Source organism: Pipistrellus hanaki (genome assembly GCF_964339955.1).
Source record: "Pipistrellus hanaki genome assembly, chromosome: 3".
Taxonomy (NCBI): domain Eukaryota; kingdom Metazoa; phylum Chordata; class Mammalia; order Chiroptera; family Vespertilionidae; genus Pipistrellus; species Pipistrellus hanaki.
This window is the reverse complement of record NC_140505.1, coordinates 176,819,740-176,842,978: the sequence shown is the minus strand read 5'-3', so window position 1 is coordinate 176,842,978 and position 23,239 is coordinate 176,819,740. Positions and strand designations below refer to the sequence as shown.

The 23,239-nt window shown below is 33.9% G+C and overlaps 1 protein-coding gene across 1 annotated transcript in view; it reads left to right on the top strand.

Annotated features, from left to right (window-relative positions):
- NUP37 (nucleoporin 37) overlaps positions 1-23,239 on the top strand; it is a 31,175-nt gene that overhangs the window by 2,668 nt on the left and 5,268 nt on the right. Inside the window, exons 3-6 of the mRNA XM_084880085.1 lie at positions 3,528-3,652; positions 6,626-6,698; positions 8,984-9,078; positions 23,057-23,147. Of these exons, the coding sequence (XP_084736211.1) occupies positions 3,528-3,652; positions 6,626-6,698; positions 8,984-9,078; positions 23,057-23,147 (384 nt within the window). The remainder of the gene's footprint in view (positions 1-3,527; positions 3,653-6,625; positions 6,699-8,983; positions 9,079-23,056; positions 23,148-23,239) is intronic.

The window sequence follows — 23,239 nt, the reverse complement described above, 5'->3', positions numbered from 1 at the left end:
AAGTGCTATGTAGTTACCATATGGCTAATAGCTACTATATTGGACTGCACAGCTCTATATTCTCGATAAAGTGGCAGTGATGTTTATTTCAGTTCTCAGCAGTGTGTTGAGATCTTAAGGAGATAATGAACTTAAAGACAAATCTCACAGTTGTATGTGATGCCAAGTCTTCTCTAAGCCTGTACCCCTTAGGGAAAATCAGCTATGGCCAAGTATTTGCCATCACTGAATTAGATTTATTATTCTGTGTAGTTCCAGAAAGCAGAATTTGGAGTCCTGAGTAGAATTTACAGGTAAAAAAGATTTTGGTTTCATGTTAAAGAGAACTCTTCTCATCATTAGATTTACCCTAAATGGAATAATCTCCCCTCAAGAAGTAGGTAGTTCTCTCTCACTGAAAGTGTTCAGAAAAGGATTGTGCAAACTCATGTTTTCAATGATGTACTAGAGATTCAAGCATTCAATGAAAGAAGCAGAGTAGGTAAACTAACTAAAATTCTATACTTGGCCTTGACTGGGTGTGATAGGAAAGCCTGCCCATTTCAAATCCTTAGAATAGCCCTTTCATCAACCTGGCTTGGCTCCAACCTCAAATATGCTGGAGCCTTGTGTAATTATATGTATTATGGTAAGTTTTCCACAAAGTGTCTTAATTTCCTGCCTATACAATACTGCCTGCACCCAAAATAGCATTTGTCTCTGCCTGTACCACACATACACTCTGGCCTTTTAGTTGGCTCAATGGCAGACATCGCTGCCAGGAAAAAAAGGTTTCACTGGCAATACATAAAGCTCAGACTGTACAGTTCCTGGGATTACTTTATCCCCATGACCACCAAATAATTCCATATATACTTTGGATAACAAAATACAAGACCTAATTGTCAGCACTGTTGTTACAGTAGCAAAATAATGTCTGTTTTGATGGTAAAAACTTCATTTTTTAGAAGATTGATTTGTCGAGTGTAGAAAAATAGATGTAGCCCAAACTATGAAGTCAGCTATGATTAGGCTTCCAACCTTATTTTAAAATTGCTTAGTGGTTGCTGCCTTGGTATATCTGGCTGTTAGCCATACAGTTATATACACAAATTACAAAGTAATAAAATTTGACAGTGTTTTTCTTTGCTTGATAAATACATTTTAACCTGTTTTTTCATTTATGGAAAAACTTTTTTCTGTTAACTCTAAAGTTCATCTGAAATTTAAATTTATTTTCAAGGGACATCTGAATTACGTAGAGAAAGAGATGTGGAATGTATTTGTGGAATGACTTCGTTAAGATCTCAAAGGCTACCCTGGAAAAATCAACACATCCACTGGGATTCAGTTAAAGTACACATTATAAAACTGCATTTAGATTCAGGATGAATGCAATTCTTAGAACAAGCCTTCAGATAATTCCCTTCCATATAGACACATGTATTCCATTAAATATCAAGTTTCACCTGCTCTAGATTTTTTCCTGCTATTTTGTAATCCTGTAAACTTTCATAAAAGATAACTAGTCATTTAACATAGAAGATTCCTTTGGAAAATTTTGTCATGAAAATTTTTGCTTTTGCCCTGGCCATTGTGGCTCGGTTTGGCATTGTCCTGTGAATCAAAAGGTTTAACTCCTGGTCAGGGAACATGCTTGGGTTGTGGGCTTGATTCCTTGTCGGGGTATGGAGGAGACAATCAATCCATGTTTCAATCTCACATCAATGTTTCTCTCCCTCTCTAAAAACCAATAGAAAAAATGTATATATAAAGGAAAAGGGAAAAAAAAGCATTCTGTTTTTGTCTTCAGACACAGTTAGGGTATTGATTTAAATAATAAAACCATGGTTTGTTTATTTTTAAAATCACAGTGTTTTAAGCTTATAAAATATGTTTTTAAATATATATTATCAATATATGGTATAGAGCAGTGTTTCCCAAAGTGTGGTACGCATACCCCCAGGTGTACGGGAAGAGTTTGGTGAGGGTATGCGTTGCACCGGAGTTTGGTGGGGATATGCACTGCACCGTGCTTACCTGCGCCTAATTCTACATTCTCATGAGTACGAGGAGTCCTCAGTGTTACAAAAATTATAGAAGGGGTACACATATGTCAAAAGTTTGGGAAACACTGGTATAGAGAATAATAATAAAATAGAGTCCTATATACCTAGCTTAAGAAATGGAATATTAGCAATTCTTTTGAAGCCCCTTGGGTATTCTGCCCTTTTTGCCCTTCTTACCCAAAATAACCATCTCTGACTTTTTTCTCCTTAGAGTTACCATAGGTGTTGCAAATCTATTTTTTTGTGTTTTAAACTATATCAATAAAATTATTCTGTATTATGTTCTCCAGTTTGTTGCTATTGATATATTTGTTAGATTCCTCCGTTTTTTACTTTATTTATTTTCACTGTTGTATAGTGTTTTATAATACGAATATACTACAATTATCTATTTTATATTGGATATTTGGTTTACTTTTAGTTTTTTACTATTGAAAACTTTGGAATGTGGGGTTTTTGTTGTTTTTTTTGTTTGTTAGTTCGTTTTGTCTTCTGTCTGTTTTGTTCCCCTCTTTCATTTTTTTCTCTTAATAGTTTGTTTTATTGCCATTTTTCTTCTAATGGTTGGTTACCAAAGACATTTTAACATGCATACTTAACAAAGTCAAGATTAATATCTTTAACTTTATGAACAAAACAAGGGCCTTTGCCCTGGCTGGTTTGGCTCAGTGGATAGGGCATCGGCCTGCAAACTGACAGGTCTTAAGTTCTATTTCGGTCAGGGGCACATGCCTAAGTTGTAGGCCCAATTCTGATACCCAGTGGGGGGCATGCAGGAGATAGCCTATCAGTGATTCTCTCTCATCACTGATATTTCTATCTCTCTTTCTCCTTCCTCTCTGAAATCAATAAAAATATATATTTTTTAAAAAGATCAAGGACCTTTGACACATGAACTCTTATCACCCCCTCCAGACTTCTATTGTTGTCATATTTGAGCTCTCTTATCATTTTTATTTTTATTTAACCCACAAATTTGATGTTTTATGTGGCTAATATTTATTTAATTTACTCACCTGTTTGCTTTTTACTTTTTTACTCACTTTTCCTTACATCTGAGGCCTTTCTTCTGGGGTCATTTTTCTTCACTCTAAAGCACATTTTACTACAGGAAAGAGTTTATTATTAATAAACTTCTTGTAAAGAACTAGATAGTAAATACTTACGCTCTTACAGTTAGGTATAGCTCACAGTTCAGTGATTAATATTAGAAGTTGTTTGGGTCTTTATTTACAAGTTTGGTCATGTTTTTGTGACCAGAAATATGCCATAGGAACGTAATTCTTGTTTATATTAACTAGCCTCTAAAAAAACAACCTGGTTTTGTTATACATATTATTTTGCCCAAAGTCACAAACCTATCAATTACATTAAGAGAACTCACTGTACAGAGTCTCCTGGTAAATTCTTTATTATCATAAAATGGAGTATTGTAATGTTTGTTCTCATAACATTATAACATGGCCTGTTTTTGCTTAGGAGGAAGAAGCAGACATTGAAGGCCTTCAGTATAAAACACTACAAACAATTCACCATGGAATCAGGGTTGGTGGCATAGCTTGGAGCCCAGAGACTAGACTTGATTCACTTCCTCCAGTAATCAAGTAAGTTTAAAATTATTATTAAGTGCAATATTTGCTAATGTCCTTTGTGTTAAGTGATCTGAAGCCTTTGATCATTAAGGACTTTTTTACTCTATTTTCATTTTCTCCAGTTGTAGATAGTAGCTATTTTAACATTTGCTATTATTTCATAATTTAGGCTTATTGTCTGAATTTGTGGTTTAAATATGTAATCGTGGCAATGATGGCTTGAGTACATGGCTGGGCCTACGACAAAGCTCTCTACCTGAGATTCATCTGAATCATTTTGTCTTCACAGCTTCTTCATAAAGTTTACCACTTATTGAAAGTATAAGTCCGTTAAGAGAACTAAATTTGATTGAGTCATTAATCAACCTTACTGCCCTAAACAGAGCCCAAGGTCACATTTTTTATGTTTAACGGCTGCTTCTTGTGCAGTATTGAGCCCACAATTCATAATCTGCGCATGTGCCTTGGCAGGGAATTGAACTAGCAACCTTTCATTGCACAGGATGATGTCTAACCAACTGAGCCACATGGGCTCGTGGTGGTTTTATTTGGTACCTGCTCTCCTGTACTTTTTTTATGGATTTGCTGTATTTCATCTTTTTTGATGTTGCTTTTTTATTAGCTGCCTCAAAGCTACTTTGGAAATGTACCAATATAAATTATAAATTAAAAATATTTACCAGCTATTAATTTTAAAAGCAATAATTTTAAAGCAAGCTGACAGTACAGTTTTGTTGTTTTCAAATAAATTATGTATTTTTATTATAAAAATAATACTATATCAAGTTTAGAATATACAAAAAAATTTTTAGATGCCAGCTATACACCTAATACTCTTTCCATTTTTGTTGGTAAATTTATACAATTCTGATTAAATTGTATATATAAGTTTTTATACTTTTTATTTTCCTTTACATTTGTTTCATGGCATTTCACACTATGTAGTCTTTTCCTGACTGAATAGTAGTCCATCAAGGTGACTAATGTATAACTTTTTATTTCTCTTATTATTAACTTTTATCCAAAAGTTAGAATCTCTTCTTAATATTTTATATTTTATCTTTAGCATTTAATAGCCTTAAATTCTGTTCTCTCTCTCCTTCCCTTTGTTTTCTCTTTTTCTATACTCACTTGATGGATAGTAAACTGTTCATCTTCAGTTCACTGAGGTTTTCTAGTTTAAAGAATGATATAATTGCCCTAAACATGTTTAAAGTAAAGCAGCAAAGATTTAGAGGAAAGTAGAACAACACAAAGTTGACCATAAAGTTTTGTGATTTGTTTATTTTATTTATTTATTTTTTTTTTTTACTAGTACTCTGCGCACGAATCCGTGCGCCAGTAGCTCTCTGTGTGGCCTGGCCAGAGGCCCATTGGCAGCTGGGCGCAGAACACTTGCCCCGTTGCCGTGGCAATGAAGCAAGCACTCTGCCAGGCTGCTCCGGCAGCCTGCTCTCAGCGGCTCCCCCCCTGGGACTGGGGGACTCCTGCGGGACTGAGAGGACTTGGCGCCGCCATCTTGTGGTTATGAGCACTGCCATCTTTGTGACAGAGTGACGGTTAATTTGCATATTACCCTTTTATTAGATAGGATTAAGTAAAGATACTTGGAGGCCTATAACTTTTTTTTCTCATGTTTTTATTGAAATTGGCCTCATATGCATACCTTTTTTACAAACAGTTTTACTTGAGATATTTCTTTCTAAAACCTTCTGAAATAGCCATTATCTGTTTTAGAGATGAGATTTTTGAACAGATTTTTCAGTGATTTCTTTATGACATAACTATGAGAAAACCTGCTTTAGGAGAGACCCTCATATTACTAATGTAATAGCAAATTTGTTCTAGAGTTTACTCTGTGTGGGAAATAAGGAATACCTGAAACATTAATGGGACAAATTCAAAAAAGAACAATTAGGTAGATTAAGTTATGTTTTTTAGTTTTTCTTACCTACTATTTGTATATATGAAATATAGCATCCATGCCAAAAAGAGATATGTGCAGGGTGGGGTAAAAGTAGGTTTATAGTTCTTTGGATGGAAAACAATACAATAATTAATAAATAAAAATACAAGAATAAATTCTGTGTTTCTTATACTCACAACTGTAAACATACTTTTGTTCCACCCTGCATATCACTGAGGCCTTCTGTATGCCCCTCCCCAATCACTGAGAAGAGATGGTCACATGTACCAACACATTAGGAGCCTTGCTTTTATTTTATTGGAATGTTGTTGAATAAGTTTATAGCTGAGAAAAAAAATGCTTAAATTTAATGTAGTCAGAACTAAAGACATTTAGGTCTGTTTGATACTCATTCACCTAAAACAATTAGAAATAAACTTTTTAAAAATATATAAGTATAATTTTTATTTTCTCCCCAGCCAAAATCTAACTTGCTGAGAATCTTAATAATTTTACGGTTAAAGGCAAACTACTTTAAAAAATAGTTATTGCTTAGATTTTCTTTTTTACTGAACTGTGTATTGATGAACTACTAAAAATACATCTTAGTGTAGTGACAGTATAAATAATACTCCAGCTTTTATCTTCTTTCATCTGATTTAATTTATTTAGAGGGCTAGAAGATGTAAGAAGACTTATCGATAACTAAAGAAGCCAAAGACTGATGTTTTTAATGTCTAATATTACCTAGCTAAAATGAGGATACTTTTAAATCAATCTTTTTATTCTCAAGAAAAAGTTAAAAGTTAAATTGGTATGTTGATTTATAATAAAATTATACACTTTTGTTTTTGAAAAGACAGATCAAGAATATACTAAACTTTGTGTGTTTTCTTAAATTTAAGTACCTTCTGCTTTCAATAATGGCTGTATAACATTTTTTATAACAAAGTCACAACATACCCCTTCTGCCCAAAAGAAAGCAAGAAAATAGCTTTGGTGACTGGAGGGAATTTGGATGAGAACTTGCATTTACAGTGGCTAAAAGTAGGTTTGTTGTTTTTTTCTTTTGCTTCCAGATTTTGTACTTCAGCTGCTGATATGAAAATTAGATTGTTTACATCAGATCTTCAAGATAAAAATGAATACAAGGTATGCTTAACAAGTATAATTTCTAAATTTATAGCTTATTTTAAAACATTTCTTGCTTTTTTTAAATTGAATTCATCCTACTAATTTAAGATGATTTTTTATGATCATCTTTAAAGTATGTTATTTAGGGTCTCGTTTATTTTAGGCTAAGTATCTAGGTTCTTAGTAAAGACTGCAGAATATTATCACTTATTAAATTAAAATATTAGCAAATGAGGGAGAATTCAAAATTCACAGTTGGTATATAGTAGGAATATAATGGACATGAACACACATAGTATACCAGTCAAACTTTAAAGAAACAGTCATTACTGCATAGTGCAAGGCAGGGTTACAAATTTGTTAAGAGCACAGACACAGGGCCAAACTGCCTTTGTTTGAAGCCCAACTCTGCCACTTTAATAAGAGTATGACTTTGGTCACCTTTCCAGACTCTGTACTTATTTCCTTATCTGTAAAATAGGAACAATCATAGCATCTGCTTCATAGAAGTATGGACTAATTTGTATAAAACACTTAGAACACTGCTTTGTTCACTGTAAGCCCTATATGTGTGTTTTCTATTGTTATAAGACATAGTCCTCTATAATAAATCAGAGAAAAATTAATACAGTTGACCTTTGAGCCATAGAGGTTTGAACTGCACAAATCCACTTATACGTGGCTTTTTTTTCAATAAATAATACGTGGCTTTTTTTCAATAAATACCTGTACTATTTTCAATCCACAGTTGGGGGTTCACTGATGTGTAGGGCCGACTATTTGCACTGACCTATGCCATTTTATTAGAGGACTTGAGCATTTTCAGGTTTTTGTATCCACAGGGGGTCCTGGATCCAATCCCTAATAGATACTGAGGGTAGTTAAGTTTTTTGGGAGTCAAGATTTTTGACTGTTCAAGGGGTTAGCACTCCTAACCTCCACATTGTTCAGGGGTCAACTGGACTGCATGATCTCACTTAAATGTGGAATTTTAAAAAGCATAACTCATAGAAACAGAGGGTAGAATGGCAGTAAAAATCAGGCTGGGAAGTGGAGGAAATGTGGACATGATGGCACAAAGGTACAAACTTCAAATCGTAAGCTAAATAACTTCTATGGACTAGAAATCATAAGATGAGTAAGTTCTGGGGACTAGTGTATATCATGGTGAGTATAGTTAACAATTCTGTATTATATACTTAAAAGTTGTTAAGGGTAGACCTTAAATGTTCTCACCATGAAACAAAAGTGGCCTTGGCCTGTATGACCCAATTGATTGGAGCATCCTGGCTTTGGGGATCAATCTCTGTCAGGATACATATGGGAGGCAACCAATCAAACTCTCACATACATGTTTCTCTTTTTCTATCTGCCTCTCTTTCTCTCTGTCTTTCTCAAAAATCAATAAAAACATATCTTCAGGTAAGGTGAGGAGTAAAAAAAGTTAATGCACTAGGATTAATAGACATTAAAATTTAATATTAATTTAGTTTGTCTTGTATACTGTGGTATAAGATTTGAAGAATGTGTAGAGGATTTGAGTTTGTAAAAGTTAGATAAGAATATTTAAATCAAAATTTTTTTCTTCATGATATATTTCTAAATAGCAGTTCAAAATAGAATCACTCTATTACTAAGATCAAATTTGAGCTTTTGAAATGCATGGAGGAAGGAAGAACAATAGTCATTAAAATATTGAAACTTACTGGCTCACATAGTCTTCCACCTTGCACCTTACCCTTTGTTCCTTCTGTAGCCAGAAACAAATTTGTGGGTTGTTGTGATTGTGGGCTCGTAAATACTGGCTATCTCCAGTGCTGACAGTCACACTGAAGAAGTGAATAAAGACCTTAAAAGGTGAAGGTTATACTGTGTGTTTATTAGGCAGCAGCAGGTGTGTAGAGAGTAGGTATGAAGTAAATAGTTGAGGGGGACTCTTAACTCAGTGCCCCTAGGAAGTTCCAGCTTTAATTTTTATTTAAACTTTATGTAATAAGTGAGAGAGGAGGTGATATGAGGACAGGTACAGTAAAAAAAAAAATGGTGTTTTTATAAGAAATGCATACTAGAAAAGAAAGATTAAGCTAATAGCAGTGTGTTGAATAATCAGCTTCTTTCCAAGAAAAACCTTCAGAAAAGTGGGTGTATAAATCATGCTTTAAAAATAGCAGATTGCTAAGAAATATTTATGGAAAAGAGAAGCATGCAGTGAAAGCTTTTAAGGCAGTGAAGAAAAATATTAGGTAGGAATAGTGTAGATTTTTTTTTTCCTGTGTTCTTATTAATTTTTCCCCTTATGTCAGATTTTAGAAGGCCATTCAGATTTCATTAATGGTTTGGTGTTTGACCCCAAAGAAGGCCACGGAATTGCAAGTGTGAGTGATGATCATACCTGCAGGTATGTTGCTTATGATACAAGCACATTTTAAAATTTTTACTTTAATAAGAATTGCATTTTTAAAATTAGAGAAAGTATATCTTCTATAGATACTCCAGAAACAGATACTTCATTTAAATAAATTGTAGGTATGACACAAATGTGAGTTTCATAACTGGTGAGTTAAGTTCTCATCCCAGTTTTGGAAACTTCCCTTACTGATGCATGGGTGCCTCTCTCCCTGTTATCTTATATCTACCATTTATGAAATCTAAATATATAAGATGAATTTCTCCAATTATGGACAAGATCAATAGGATGATAAAAGGCAGTTGTCATATTGGGACATTATTTCACAGATCCTGTCTGGTAAGTCATTTAATGTGAATTTCATTCGCTAAAGCAAGACTCATGGGAAATTCGTGTTTTGACAAATTTGAAATTCTATAAGCTCTTCCGTATATATAGCACATTTCAGTGTCACATTCTTCCATCCCATCCCAGTTTTGAATAGATGAGGTAGCTATAGCATTTTAATAATGCCTAAAGCTGGAGAATACCACAAGTTAAAAACAAGACAAAGAGCCAAGATAGGAGGTAGAAACAGGCTGTGGAGGCAGGAGTGAAATGAGTGAATCAGTCATTACAGGAGTGCCAATTGCTTCATTCTTTCAACAGCACTGTGAGAGAGAAAAACACACTGTGCTGCTGTTTTGCATAGTTTTAATATTTGATCAGGCTGTAACAAAATCAGTAGTATTTATAAACACTTGTGCACAGGCAAAACTATTAAATTTGTGTCCTTTCACATTGGAAGTAAAGCTACTATCTACTTTTTAAATTTTAATCTTTCTAATAGCTCATCTTTTTATTTATTTATTTATTTATTTTTTAATATATTTTATTGATTTTGTACAGAGAGGAAGGGAGAGAGATAGTTAGAAACATCGATGAGATAGAGTCATCGATCATCTGCCTCTTGCACACCCCCTACTGGGGATATGCCCGCAACCAAGGTACATGCCCTTGACCGGAATCGAACCCGGGACCTTTCAGTCCCCAAGCCGACACTCTATCCATTGAGCCAAACCAGTTCTGGCTAATAGCTCATCTTTTTAAAGTTAGAGTCATAGGACATTATTCTTTATGTTCTGCCTGTTAAAATTTTCACATCAGAGATAGAAAGATTTACTAGTACATGAGCCCAAGTATTAAAACCAAGTTTATATATAGATCTGAAGAGTAAATAGAACTATTTTTAAGATAAAAGTTAGATCAGTAGAAATAAATAGTGACATTTTAGTTCACTAAAACTAGACTTTCCTAATCACAAGCACTTGGGGTAATGACACCTGAGAAGGGAGAAAATGAGTGTCTTTGCAGGCCAAGGAGTAGCCTCTGAATAGTGAATAAGAGCCAGACAGGCCTGGGATTACATTCAGTGGACTGTGAGTGTTATGTGTGTGTTTTTTCTTGTAGACTTTGAGGTTTTTTTAGACTAGTAAAATTGTCCTAAAATTTTGGGGGACTGACATAGGGTTTCCAACTTTTTATTTTGTTAAGTGATAAGAATTTTTAAAGCTCTACTGCCTTCAATTACCATAATTTTATGAAAGAAAGAAAATTATTACTTTAAAAAGGACAAAGGGCTTAACTTCAAAGTGAAGTTAAACTGAATAAATTTAACTTTTTGAAAACTCATTATGTTGCCCCTAATTGTCTTATTTTGCTGGACTGTGGTTTATGGTGTTATTGTTCAGCAAATACTTGCTCTCCTTTCCCGCCTCCATGGAAGGAGGAGATTTTTCCCATTCTATCGGGTTTACCCATGTGACTTGTTTAGGCCAATGTAATATCAACAGGTCTGACACAAGCAGACACTTCAGATGTTTAATTTGGTTTGTCTTGACCTTCTGTCCTCTCTCTTTACTATGAGATGAGATGTCCTAGGTAACTACTGGCCCTAGAAGAGAAACATATGGAGCAGATATGGACCCCTCTGGTATTATGAAATAAAGTTTCCCACAGATCCAGGAGCAGGAAATGTATGCTTGTTTTTGTAAGCCACTAAGATTTGGTGGTTGATAACATCATTTTATCAGTAGCCGGGGAGCTAAATTTAGAATTCATTACTTCGTTTGCCAACTAGAAGTAAAGGACAGTCCTGATTGGCTATTGAAGTCAAACTTCTTGGGCCAAAAGGAAAACAATAATAATTAAGATTTTTAAAAGAAATAGAAAATACAAGTAAGTCAAGAAGTTTAAAGTAAGGAAGAGAAGTATCATACACTCTGACAGTAACAAAGGAAAGAAAATATTCTGACGGGACAAACTACAATAGAAAATGGTTTCAGTGCAACTATCTACATTAACTCAAAGTATAGAATTGCCAAGTTACACAGAAAGAACACCAGCCAAATGGTAACTATGCAATTTGGCAGAGGAAATAGCCATTTTCATTCCAGGAATCATTCCTATCACTGCACTAAAGTAATGCCTCCTGCCCTAGCTGATTTAACTCAGTGGTGGTGCGTCAGCCTGCACAGTGCAGGGTCCTGGGTTTGATTCCGGTCATCCAATACCTGGGTTGCAGGCTTGATCCCTGGCCCTAGTCGGGCACATGTAGGAGGCAACCAACCAAAGTGTCTCTCTCACATTGATGTTTCTCTGTCTCCCCTAAAAGTCATTGGAGAAAATAATCTTATGGTGAGGATTAACAAAAACAACCTCAACAAAATAAAGCAATGTTTCTTACAGTCTCAGTCTGCGTGTTAGAGGAGAAATCCTTACCTAATCATAGTCAGAGCCTGTGTCATCTTGGGAGTAGTTTTATATGCAGGTGATACAATGCTTTAAAAAAAAATGCTAAATAGAATAACTAGACTGAAGGTCAGCAAGTAGCCACTGTGGTAAACAGTTTGGCAGCTCCTCAAAAGCCTAACCATGTGGCCCACCAATTCCACTCCTAGGTATAGGTACATACCCAAAAGAATTAAAAACAGATGTTCAAAAAAAAACTTGTAAAGGAATGTTCTTAGCAGTACTATTCACAATAGCCAAAAGATAGAAATACCCAAATGTCCATCAGTGAATAATTGGATAGAAAAAATGTGGTATGTCATTGAAATATTCGGCTATGAAAATGATTGAAGAGTGTATATATATATGTATATATATATATATATACACATATATATATATTACAACATGGATAAGACTTAAAAACATTAAAGAAGCTAAATATAAAATATTCTATGATTCCATTTATATAAAATTTGCAGAATAAGCAAATCCATAACAACAAAACAGATAATGGTGGAGGAATAGGAGGGAGGAGAGAATAGACGTGACCGCCAGGCAGGTACGGTGTTTTCTTTTGGGATAATAAAGATGTTCTGGAGCTAAGTTAAGAGCCCTTAAATTACATATTTTAAAATGGTTTAAATGGTAAGATAAATGAGTAAAATAAGTGAATAATTTTTTTTTAAATACTAAACTATATTATACACTAAGTGGCCAGATTATTATGATCTCTGAACGCATAATAAGCTGGCCACTCAGTGTAGACTTGACCACAGAGTTGGGATTTTAAATTAAAGTTTTTTTATGTATAAGAACTGCATTGTGGATAGTTAGAAAGAAGCAGAGGACTTACAAGCCAGAGGCCGGGGGCCACTATCTCCTGGTCCCTTGACCTATCAAGATTTGCAAGCTTTTCCTTATACATGAGTACACAGAGTGGCCAGATTATTATGCGTTCAGAGATCACAATAATCTGGCCACTCAGAGTATATACACTCAGATATTTAAGAAGACATAAGGCATAGTGAGACAGTCTTTGTCCTGTTTTACAACGAATAAATTAGAATATACTAAAAATAAGATAACAGAAAAAATGTAAGGCAGAAGCAAGACTGCCAAGTCGCATAATTTCAGGCTATGGTTTGCATAGAGCACAATGTAAATAGTGCCATCTGGAGTTCTGCAGTGTCATAGCCATGGGTGGAACTTGTTATTAGGATAAAAAATCATGTCCATCGTAACAAAAAAAAACTAAATTTGGTGCCTAGCCAGTGTGGCTCAGCAGTTGAGCATGGACCAGGAAACCAATAGGTCACTGGTTCAGTTCCCAGTCGGGTCACATGCCCAGGTTGCAGGCTCGATCCCCAGTGGGGGGGGGGGGGAGGGGGGGAGTGTGGGAGGCAGCCAATCAGTGATGTTCCTCTCATCAATGTTTCTGTCTCCCCTTCTCCCTTCCTCTCTCTAAAAATCAAAAAAACATTTTTTTTTAAAAAACCTAAATGTGGTAAATGAAAAAGGGAAATAATGTTAATCAAAATAGAGATAACAGGACAAAACAAATTATAGGAAGGATAGTACTCTACAAATCAGCCAGTGTTCATATACTAGTGGATATTATCAAAATTCACCATTATGTCATAGGATGGAGTACTAACAAAGACTGCAAAAAACATACCTCCTATCTTGAAATGTGCCCACATTTTGAGCTATTTCTCAATTTCACTGGGACATTCAAAAGTCATAGAGAATGTCTAGCATCCCTGTTTCTCCACTAAATGCCTGTATCATCCCACTTATTAGAATAATAAAAATGCCCTGCTCATGTTGGAACCACCATCTGTTGAGAATCAGTGATTTAGATAGTAGTACGTGACCAAGCACTATTCTAAGTGTTTTATATTAATTAAATTAAACCTCAAAAACCTTATATGATGGGTTCTCGTTATTTTTACAGATGAGGATCCCAGGCAGTCTGGTTCTGAAATATCATACTATACTGTTTCTCCTTGAAGGTTCTTTAAGAAGTTTTAGTCTTTTTCTTTTACTGAAAAAGCAGATGTTCATATTACCTGTGTGTTCTAATCAAAATCAAACATCATGTAGGGCTTAATAAGATTAATAGAATTGTCCTTAGAGTCATATCTACAAAATATTACCCTCTACTTGTGGAGAATTTATATTTTTTGAAATATTCTAGTACCAATTCTTGAAAAGATGGCATCATGTTCCCTCTTCATACTTTATTAATTCAGTTCTCAGGTGAGGAAGGAGAGTAAAGAGAAACAAACTTTTCTCGAGGATGAGGAAAATTTTTCTAGAGTAGACTGCTCTAGTCGTTTTACTAACATGGTAGTTGGCATGCTTTCCTATCTTAGGGTCATCACAGCACCTAGAAGAGTGCTCTGGTAGTTACCAGTGAGTGGGTGAAGGAATGAATATAGCTCTGTGTCTGTTATCAGGTCATTAGGAAAAGGATGCTGTTACCAAACAAAGCACATGACAGGAGGAGTGTTTGGGGGGAAAATTCCAAGTAAGTCACAAGTTGGAGTTACTAGCGATTCAACCACAGGTTCCACACCATTTCTTTTATGGTTCCTTATCATGTCCACCATGTGCAAATACGAACATATGCATTCATAAGTATACAGATAGCTTCATAAATATTTGTTTATGTGTATACATAGGCACAGGAAAATGTAACTACTAGTATTTATAATTAAGACCTGGCATCAAGCCAAAACTGGTTTGGCTCAGTGGACAGAGCATCAGTCTGCGGACTGAAAGGTCCCAGGTTCGATTCCAGTCAAGGGCATGTACCTTGATTGCAGGCACATCCCCAGTAGGGGTGTGCAAGAGGCAGCTGATCAATGTTTCTCTCCCATCGATGTTTCTAATTCTCTATCCGTATCTCTTCCTCTCTGTAAAAAAAACAATAAAATAAGTTTAAAAAAAAAACATAGCATCATAAAAAAAGATAGTTAAAGTTATTATGATATTTGAAAAGCAAATATATGCATATTCACGTAGAGAAATTTTATTATCCCCTACCTACAAAGAAGGTAAAAATAGTGCTTTAAGTACTTATTGGGTTAAACTTACTATTTTAAAACTCACTAACACAGAACATCTCATTCCCAGTCAGTGCCAAATAGCAGATGTTCTTGTATATTAAAAACAGTACCGTTCTGTAAGAGCAATTCAGATCAACAAGTAATTATTAAACATGTTTAGTATAGCCAACATTTAGTACTCTGGGGATACAAAAGAAATAGAAGACCCAGTACTCACTGTAACTACAAAGAATGTCAGAAGTAAATCCTTTCCTACTCCTCCCCACCAATAATCTTTTAAAATATTACATAAAATTTATGGTGAAAGAAAATTGGCTTCTCAAAACTAAGAAATTCTTAGTTTAAGATGAAAATAATAAAGGCAAGTAATGTGCCATTCACTTTGACTATGAAACATGGGATATTAGTAGTTGTCATGTTCTAGCTGTCATCGTTTTTAAAAAGAATGGGAGGAGTGGGATATAAAAATTTAAGAGTAAGATTATTTTTTAGGAATATAATCAAGTCACTAGATAAGGGAATGCTTGGTTACCTAAGATACTCACTAAGCCAATAGCAACAGATTTTGAAAATTTTATAAGAGGAAAAAATGTTTATCAGCTGTCTCTGTGCACCTAATGCTTTCCACATTTACCTCTGTTCATGTATATTTGAAGAGTCTTCAAGTTTCATAATTAAGATGGAATGTTCTTTCCCCACCCTCACCCCAGTTGGGATCACAAAATATGTGATTTATTTAAAAATAGTACTTAGGGGAAACAGAAAGAGGGAGATTGAAAGCCTTCTAAAGATAGACCACTGAAGCATACCTTTGGTGGTTAATCCCCATTTAGAAGCAAATGAACTGTGCCTAAATAATTCTAGGTACAAAGTGAAATCAGGAGAATTTATATTATTCATTAAATGTTACGGTTAAATAATTCCAGAAATAAAGTTCTCTGCCTGTCTTCTAAAATTCCCTCTAATTTTTGTAACATTTTTAGAAATAATTACATAGTTCTAAGAACTTTAAGAATGAGATCAACTAGTTTGTGTTGAGTTTGGCAATTATTTACCTCCAGTGAATAAACATAAGGATTCCATGTCTTTATAAGAACTATCCAAATTTTATACTAAAACCTGTTGATCACATTTGCAGACATTTTAATCCTATGAAGTGAAATTATGTGTTAGTGAAAGATTATACTACAGTAAAAGTAATAAAGTGATGAAAGAATTTTCTGAAATGTTATCTAATAGTGTACTTGGAACACCATTCTCTTGTATTCAACTCTTTGTTCATGTGCCTGTGTAGATGAAATACAAAACCAGTACTTCTTATAGTATTACCATATCAGTGATTGCAGGAGTTGAAGCCTACTTTTTGGGGCCCTCGTGTGGTTGCAGTAAGTGAATTATATACACGAGAATAACATCCATAAACATTTTTAGTGTTATTTTGAAAATCCATTTATGTGACAGATAAGAGTCACATTTTAAGTTGAAAATATATCAAAATTTTTCTTAGAAATAATGAAATGCTAATTTTCCTGGATAGTATTACAGTATTTGTATTAAAGTTTATGTTAGTTAAAAGTCCTTTTACCCTGAATTTCTTGAAGATGAAATCATTACATAATATCTATTTGAAAACTACCATATGGTATTTTTTGCAGTTGAGAGTGTAATGTTGAGGTTTACTTTTAAATGCGACAAAATTTTCCAATATTCCTATCCTTCAGAAATCTTTTCGACTCATAGATACAGAGGTCTAATGTTTGCCAGAGGGAGGGGAGTTCGGAGACCAGGTGAAAAAGGTGAAGAGATCAAGAAGTACAGATTGGTAGTTACAAAATAGTCAAAGGATGTAAAGTACAGCTTAGGAAATACAGACAATATTATAATAAGTATGTATGGTGCCAGGTGGGTACTAGAAATATCAGCACTTAGTAAAGTATATCGTTAGCTACTGTGCTGTACACAGAATAATATTAAAAGTAAACCATAATTGAAAAGTAAAATTTTAAAAATCTATTTATCTGTAAGTTAAATAAGATGTTAATTCTCTGGGGTGGCCTCAGGTAGTTTCTCACCTCTGTGATAAGCTTGTAATAGTTGCTGCTGAATTTGTTTACAATTTCAAGAAAGCAAACATGTAAGCTATAAATTTTTTTTAAGCTCTCCAAGGCTTCATGAAGATAAACAATAGTCAATAATTTTTTGTGTAGTAAAGTTTGTTCATTAGCATATGTTTGAATCAGGGCACTTCCTCTTCCCTCCAAAACACGAACAGCCTTTGGTTATGGACTCTATCATTGACTCATTTTTAATTATTGATGGGTAATATATATATATATATATATATATATATATATATATATATATATATATATATATATAGTTATTTCTCATTTTCTCCCTTCTAAATCTTTTTAATCTTAAATCAGTAAAATTTCTGTAATCCATTTCTTTTATCATGAATACTACTAGTACATTCATACTACTTGGTTAGTAGTCTGGAGTATTAAAAAAAAAAGCAGAATTACTGGTAGTCTACTCTTATTTCTGAATATATTTCAACACTGACATACTGAAGCACTCTTTACAAAATTCCTATTTCATACAGTTGTGCCATTTTGTTGCCTCCAGTGGTAAAGCTTTTTGCCTAGATACCAAAGATTTTCATAGTCCAAGCCACAGAATGACTATGAAATTTTTGCTTTCAATTATATGGTCCCCCCCCTCTGAATTCCTTTTGCACTTAAAGCCACATATTTTAACACCAAATTCTTTTGTAATTTGTTTATTTTTCTAATTGTATATTCACTGATTAAGAAAGTACACCATATCTTTTCCTTTTTTGAATCATCCATAGCATGATGAGTAACTTGGAGATTAATTACTTAGAAATGGGGGAGGGGGGGCGATCTTCATTTTGCTATCACAAATTTATTAAAAAATGTTTTTGTATATAAGTGTAGGAGGTTCCTTTCCTACACCCATTAACATTGTAAAGTGCCTTCTCATCCTTATAATTACATCTCGGTATTACTTTTGTTCTTACTTTCATATTTAATTAATGCAGAGGTTCATGTGATCCAGCCATGTTTTTCAGATTGTGATTTGTATTTTTTGCTTGATCGGTTACAGAAGGCCAAATGGATACAGATGCGTCATTTAATGTTATATATTCCTTTTTTTGTCTGATGTTCTTAGTCATGAACATTTGGTAGCAGAAATTTCCTTATGCAATGAACTTCCTAACAGACAATGAGCTGCCAATTAAAAATAGAGAACAAACAGCCGAGACCGGTTTGGCTCAATGGATAGAGCGTCGGTTCGGGGACTGAAGGGTCCCAGGTTCGATTCCGGTCAAGGGCATGTACCTTGGTTGCGGGCATATCCCCAGTAGGGGGTGTGCAAGAGGCAGCTGATCGATGACTCTCTCTCATCGATGTTTCTAGCTCTCTATCTCTCTCCCTTCCTCTCTGTACAAAATCAATAAAATATTCAAAAAAAAAAAAAGAGGCAAATATTTAAAAAAAAAATAAAAAATAAATAAAAAAATAAATAAAAATAGAGAACAAACAAATTTTAAAAAACAAAGTATTACCCAGGAAGTTTCCCTTTGAATTCTCAGAGGGAACATCTCCCTCTACTAATTTTCAATTTAAAAGGCCTGAAGAATATCTAGGATATCCTCAATATGACAATAGCCAATTTGTGGGATCTTTTTATTAATTAAGTGGGACAACTACATTTAAATAATATATGGTAGGAATATATAATGTTTTGCTGAAAAGTGTTCAACCTGAAATGATTTAATAATAAACTACCAAATGATTTTAACACTAAACTGCCAAAAAGTAAAGTAATTGTAATTCATAATCGTAGCTCTTTCTCCATACATTTTACAGCTAAATCTAAGAGTTCTACTTAGGACTACAGAGTGGTGAGGGGTTGGAGATGTTCGTTATAGTCGAATTGGTTCAAAAGTGTCATTTTATTTTACTTGAAGAGTGATGCCCTTTGATTCAGTTTATATTATTGGCTTATTAATATGTCAGCAGATTATCTTGAAAGCCTTTACCTTGAAATTGCCCTTGCAAACATTTAAGTAGATATAGATATATATATATGTGTGTGTATGTATATATATGTGTGTGTGTGTGTGTATATATATATATATATATATCCTTCATATTGCTCCTGGTTTTTTTTATCAAGGTAGTTTATCTTGGTAATGTTATATTTTTATACTTTTGTAAATAATCTGTTGCCTTTTCATTGCAGTTGATTGTGTGTCTTAAGGCTATAAACTCTAAAAGCTTTTCTCCTTCTGTAATGTACCGCTATTCTTAATTATGTTTCTGTGGTGATAATTAATTTTTAGATAATTTTATTTATTTTACATAAACTATGTCGCATGCAGTTAGGCCGCCCAAGGCGGGCCAGGCGCAGCACAAAGCAAGCGTTCTGCCAGGCTGCTCATGCAGCCTGCTTTCAGCAGCCTTCTTCTCCCCTTCCCCCCTGCAATGAGTGGGGACTCCTGCGGGGCTGAGAGGACTGGGCACTGCCATCTTGTGGCTATGGGTGCTACCATCTTTGTGATGGAGTGATGGTTAACTTGCATATTACCCTTTTATTAAATAGGATGTGTTCACAATATGTTTGGAAATATTAAAATATTAATTTATAAAAGTTACAGATTTTTTTTCCCCCATTACACTAGAAACTCTTATCTGACATGGTCTAAATCTGTTATTCCTTAGATAAAAAGAATCAGTAAACTCAGGAAATATTTTTTTTTAATCTTTATTATTGAAGATATTACATAGGTCCTCCTTTTTTTCAGGAAATCATTTTAAAGGAGTGTCTACCTACCTTATTTTCTTATACAACATACATATGAAAATTTGTCAACTTTGCCAACCTTTTAGCAGAAGGGCAAGGCTTTCTCTTTCCTTAAGTTATGAAACCATTGACTAGTGTTAGGGACCTCTTTTTACATGATCACACCCATGATACAGTGCCTACAATGAAAACACTTGCTAAGCAGTCTTAATTCAGATTTTTATAATTTTTATTGCTTAATCTTCTGTGACTGTCATACATGCCTAATTTATGAAAGCTTTTTAAGTTTAGATACCGTTAGTTGTTTTCAACTTAGTTTCATTGAAATAGCTCTTTCACATTCATATTCTGTCAGCTTATATAATATTACTTAATCACAATAAATATGGGCTGACATCACTTACAAACTGATTTGCTAGCAATGAACCTATAGTCCCTCTTGGTCAGCCTACAAAATGCATGTGCAAGAATGTTAGAAGAAAAGTGCCTCTTTTCCTCTTCATTTCTGCAGAGAGCCAAAGGCAGAGTGTAAAAGGAGCTAACTTAAGAGAGCTCCTACTGTATAAATTATGTTCACTGCGTTTTTAAATGGATGCAAATCTATCCATACATATATACATGAAAAATAACATAAAATGCAAGAAAAAGGGGGTGTTTTGAGAAATCTACTTTACAAATAGTAAGACCAACTAAAAAGTTGGTCATTCAACAAATGGTTCTTTTCAGGCTATTTTTGTCAGAAAATGTGTTAGAGAAAATGTAGGCCTTTTCAGTTGGTCATTAATAAAGAAATATGAAAGGAAAAAAAGTGAGGTAAGACAGTTTGGAAACCTATTTGACAATACCTGCTAAAGTTGAACATATTTGTAAGCTATTACCCAGCAATTCCATGCCTGAGCATGTACCCAGAAAGTGAGTTGGTTTGTGTTTTTTGTGTGTAAAGGGGGATGGGGGTACCTGTCCTCACTAAAAGATGTACAAAAAGGTTTGTAGCAGCATTATTGATAATGGGCCAAATTTGGAAACAAATGTTTATCAATAGTAGTATGAATAAGTACATTGCGGATTATTTAGTTAATGGAATAGTACATACAGAACTGAGAATGAGCAAAATACAACCTGTAGCACTGTGGGTAAACATCACAAAATCTAATGTTGAAAGAAAGATACCAGAACAAGAAAATCCATACCATAAGATTCCATTTATATGATCTTCAAAAGAGGCAAAAAGTAAGCTATAGTGTTAAAAGTCAGGATAGTGATACCTCGGTGAGGGCAAGAAAATATGACTGGAAGGAAGCGCAAGATGACTTTTGGAGTTCTGAAAATACTTGGTTTCTTAAGTTGGGTACCGTTTTCTTTGAGTGTGTTCTTTGAATTTTATGCTCACGATTTGTATTTTTATTATGTATTCTGTACTGTAAAAATATTTTAAACAAAAGAAATTGACTTTATATGATGGAACTGTTATTAACTAGATGAGCCATGTAGTAAAGACACTGAAAAATGTGTTGAGCTCCACAAAAGGATTTGATAAGAGCTTAATTATGGAATCTATCAAAAAGGGAAATAAGATTTAATAACCTAAAGTGTACCATCTGCAGCTAATTTGGTTATGATAACTCATTTCATCCTAATTTGTTGTATTGTGTATATTTGGTACTTGGCGTATGAGAATTACTTAATAGGCATATAATTATAAGCCATAAGTCATTTTATCCTAGACCTATAAAGTAATCTGGATCATCCTCCTCATTTTTAAGTCAGTTTTTTTGTTTGTTTTTTTAAGTGCCAGGTTCTGTTTAGGACAAAATACTGTGAAAATATTTTATTTCTAGTACAGGAATACACTTCATTAATTGACCTGTTTTTATCAAATATCTTTATCCATATTTTCTATCTCTTTGATTTCCTTCATTTGAAAGGGAAAAAAAATCATGAAAATATTCTGATATGTATTTAATTTATATAATTGCAAACAAGAATCAAATACATAATAGAATAAGATCAAAGGAATGGAGCCTTTAAATCATTTCTCATGGGACTTGCTGAATTTGCAACAGATTCCTACTATTTCAATCATGATAAAAAATACATGCCAGCCCAGTACTTTATTATACAAAAGGCAATGGAGGAGAAAAAAATACTCAGTTGCCATATTAATTATCTTCTTCATTGAGGGGAGTGAAACACAATTGCAGAAACCCTTGGTAAAAGTGATTCACCTCTTAAATTGTAATTCTTTCCCTTATATAGTACATACCGATATAAAGTGTTGATTTGGCAAGAGAAAAGAGTATGCTTCTAAATTATCTAATTAAGTAAATAGTCATTTTGAAAAATATTTATTATATTAGTTTATATGTTACTATAATATTTCAAGATTGGAGACCCTATAATTTCTCCGAGGAAGAAAAGTGGTTTTGGTACAGAATAGTTACATTTTTAATAAATATGTCTTCCTTCATTGAAATACACTTTGCCTAGACTTTAAAGATATATTCTTTAAGTTTGTTGAAATTATGTATGGTTCCTAATGAAGTGTGAACACTAAAACCTAGAAGGAAATGTCCAAGGCATTCTAATGAGTGAGTTCAATTCTTAAGGACCAGAATTTTGTGGGCACTTTGCCAACCACCCACCAATTTCTGTCTCCTGCCATGCTAACTCTATGCCACACTCTGTACCACTGAGACATAATAGAAGCTGAGTGTGAAGAATGAGCTGGAAAACCATTAGTCTGGGTTGGGGATAGCACTTCTCACAATAAAGCGAGATTTCTGAGTTTTGGTCTCCACTCAGGATAGGAAAGAAATTGAAATAGAAAGCCATGTCAGTGATTACCTTGGTTCTTGTTACTCTGGATTTGGAAAAATTAGAGAGTGGGAGGAATCAGGTGTTTTTTCCTTCAGTTCACCTTTAATGTAGCTATCCATCAAGGCCACCTTTGAGAAATGCCTACTGATGCAGAAACGCAACCTGATTAGTGTAAGATTTTGTCCACAAAAAAAGGAATATAGGAATAATTTGGTTACAGGTATTACGGTGTTAAATTAATTAATGAGAAAGTGTATGTGACTTTTTCTGTGATTGAGTATGGTAAAAGTTAAATTCTTCATACTGCTTTCACAAATTTCTAAAATAATTATCATTTTCCTTGAAAGGTATACTTTAAGTACAAATGTCTACATTGTAATCTTTAGTTAATGGCTTTGAATAAATTCTGGAAATTGTATTTTTTTAGTAGTGATATATCAAAAATATTTAAAGTTGTACTACTTTTCTTTTCTTAGGATTTGGAACTTGGATGGAGTACAGACATCTCATTTTGCTCTTAATTCCCCTGGAATGAGTGTGTGCTGGCATCCTGAGGAATCTTTTAAGGTTGTTATTTATAACTTTTCTTTTATCAGGGTGAAAAGACATATATATGTGTAATACTGAACACAAAGAGGAGAAAAATCAATGACTTTTTC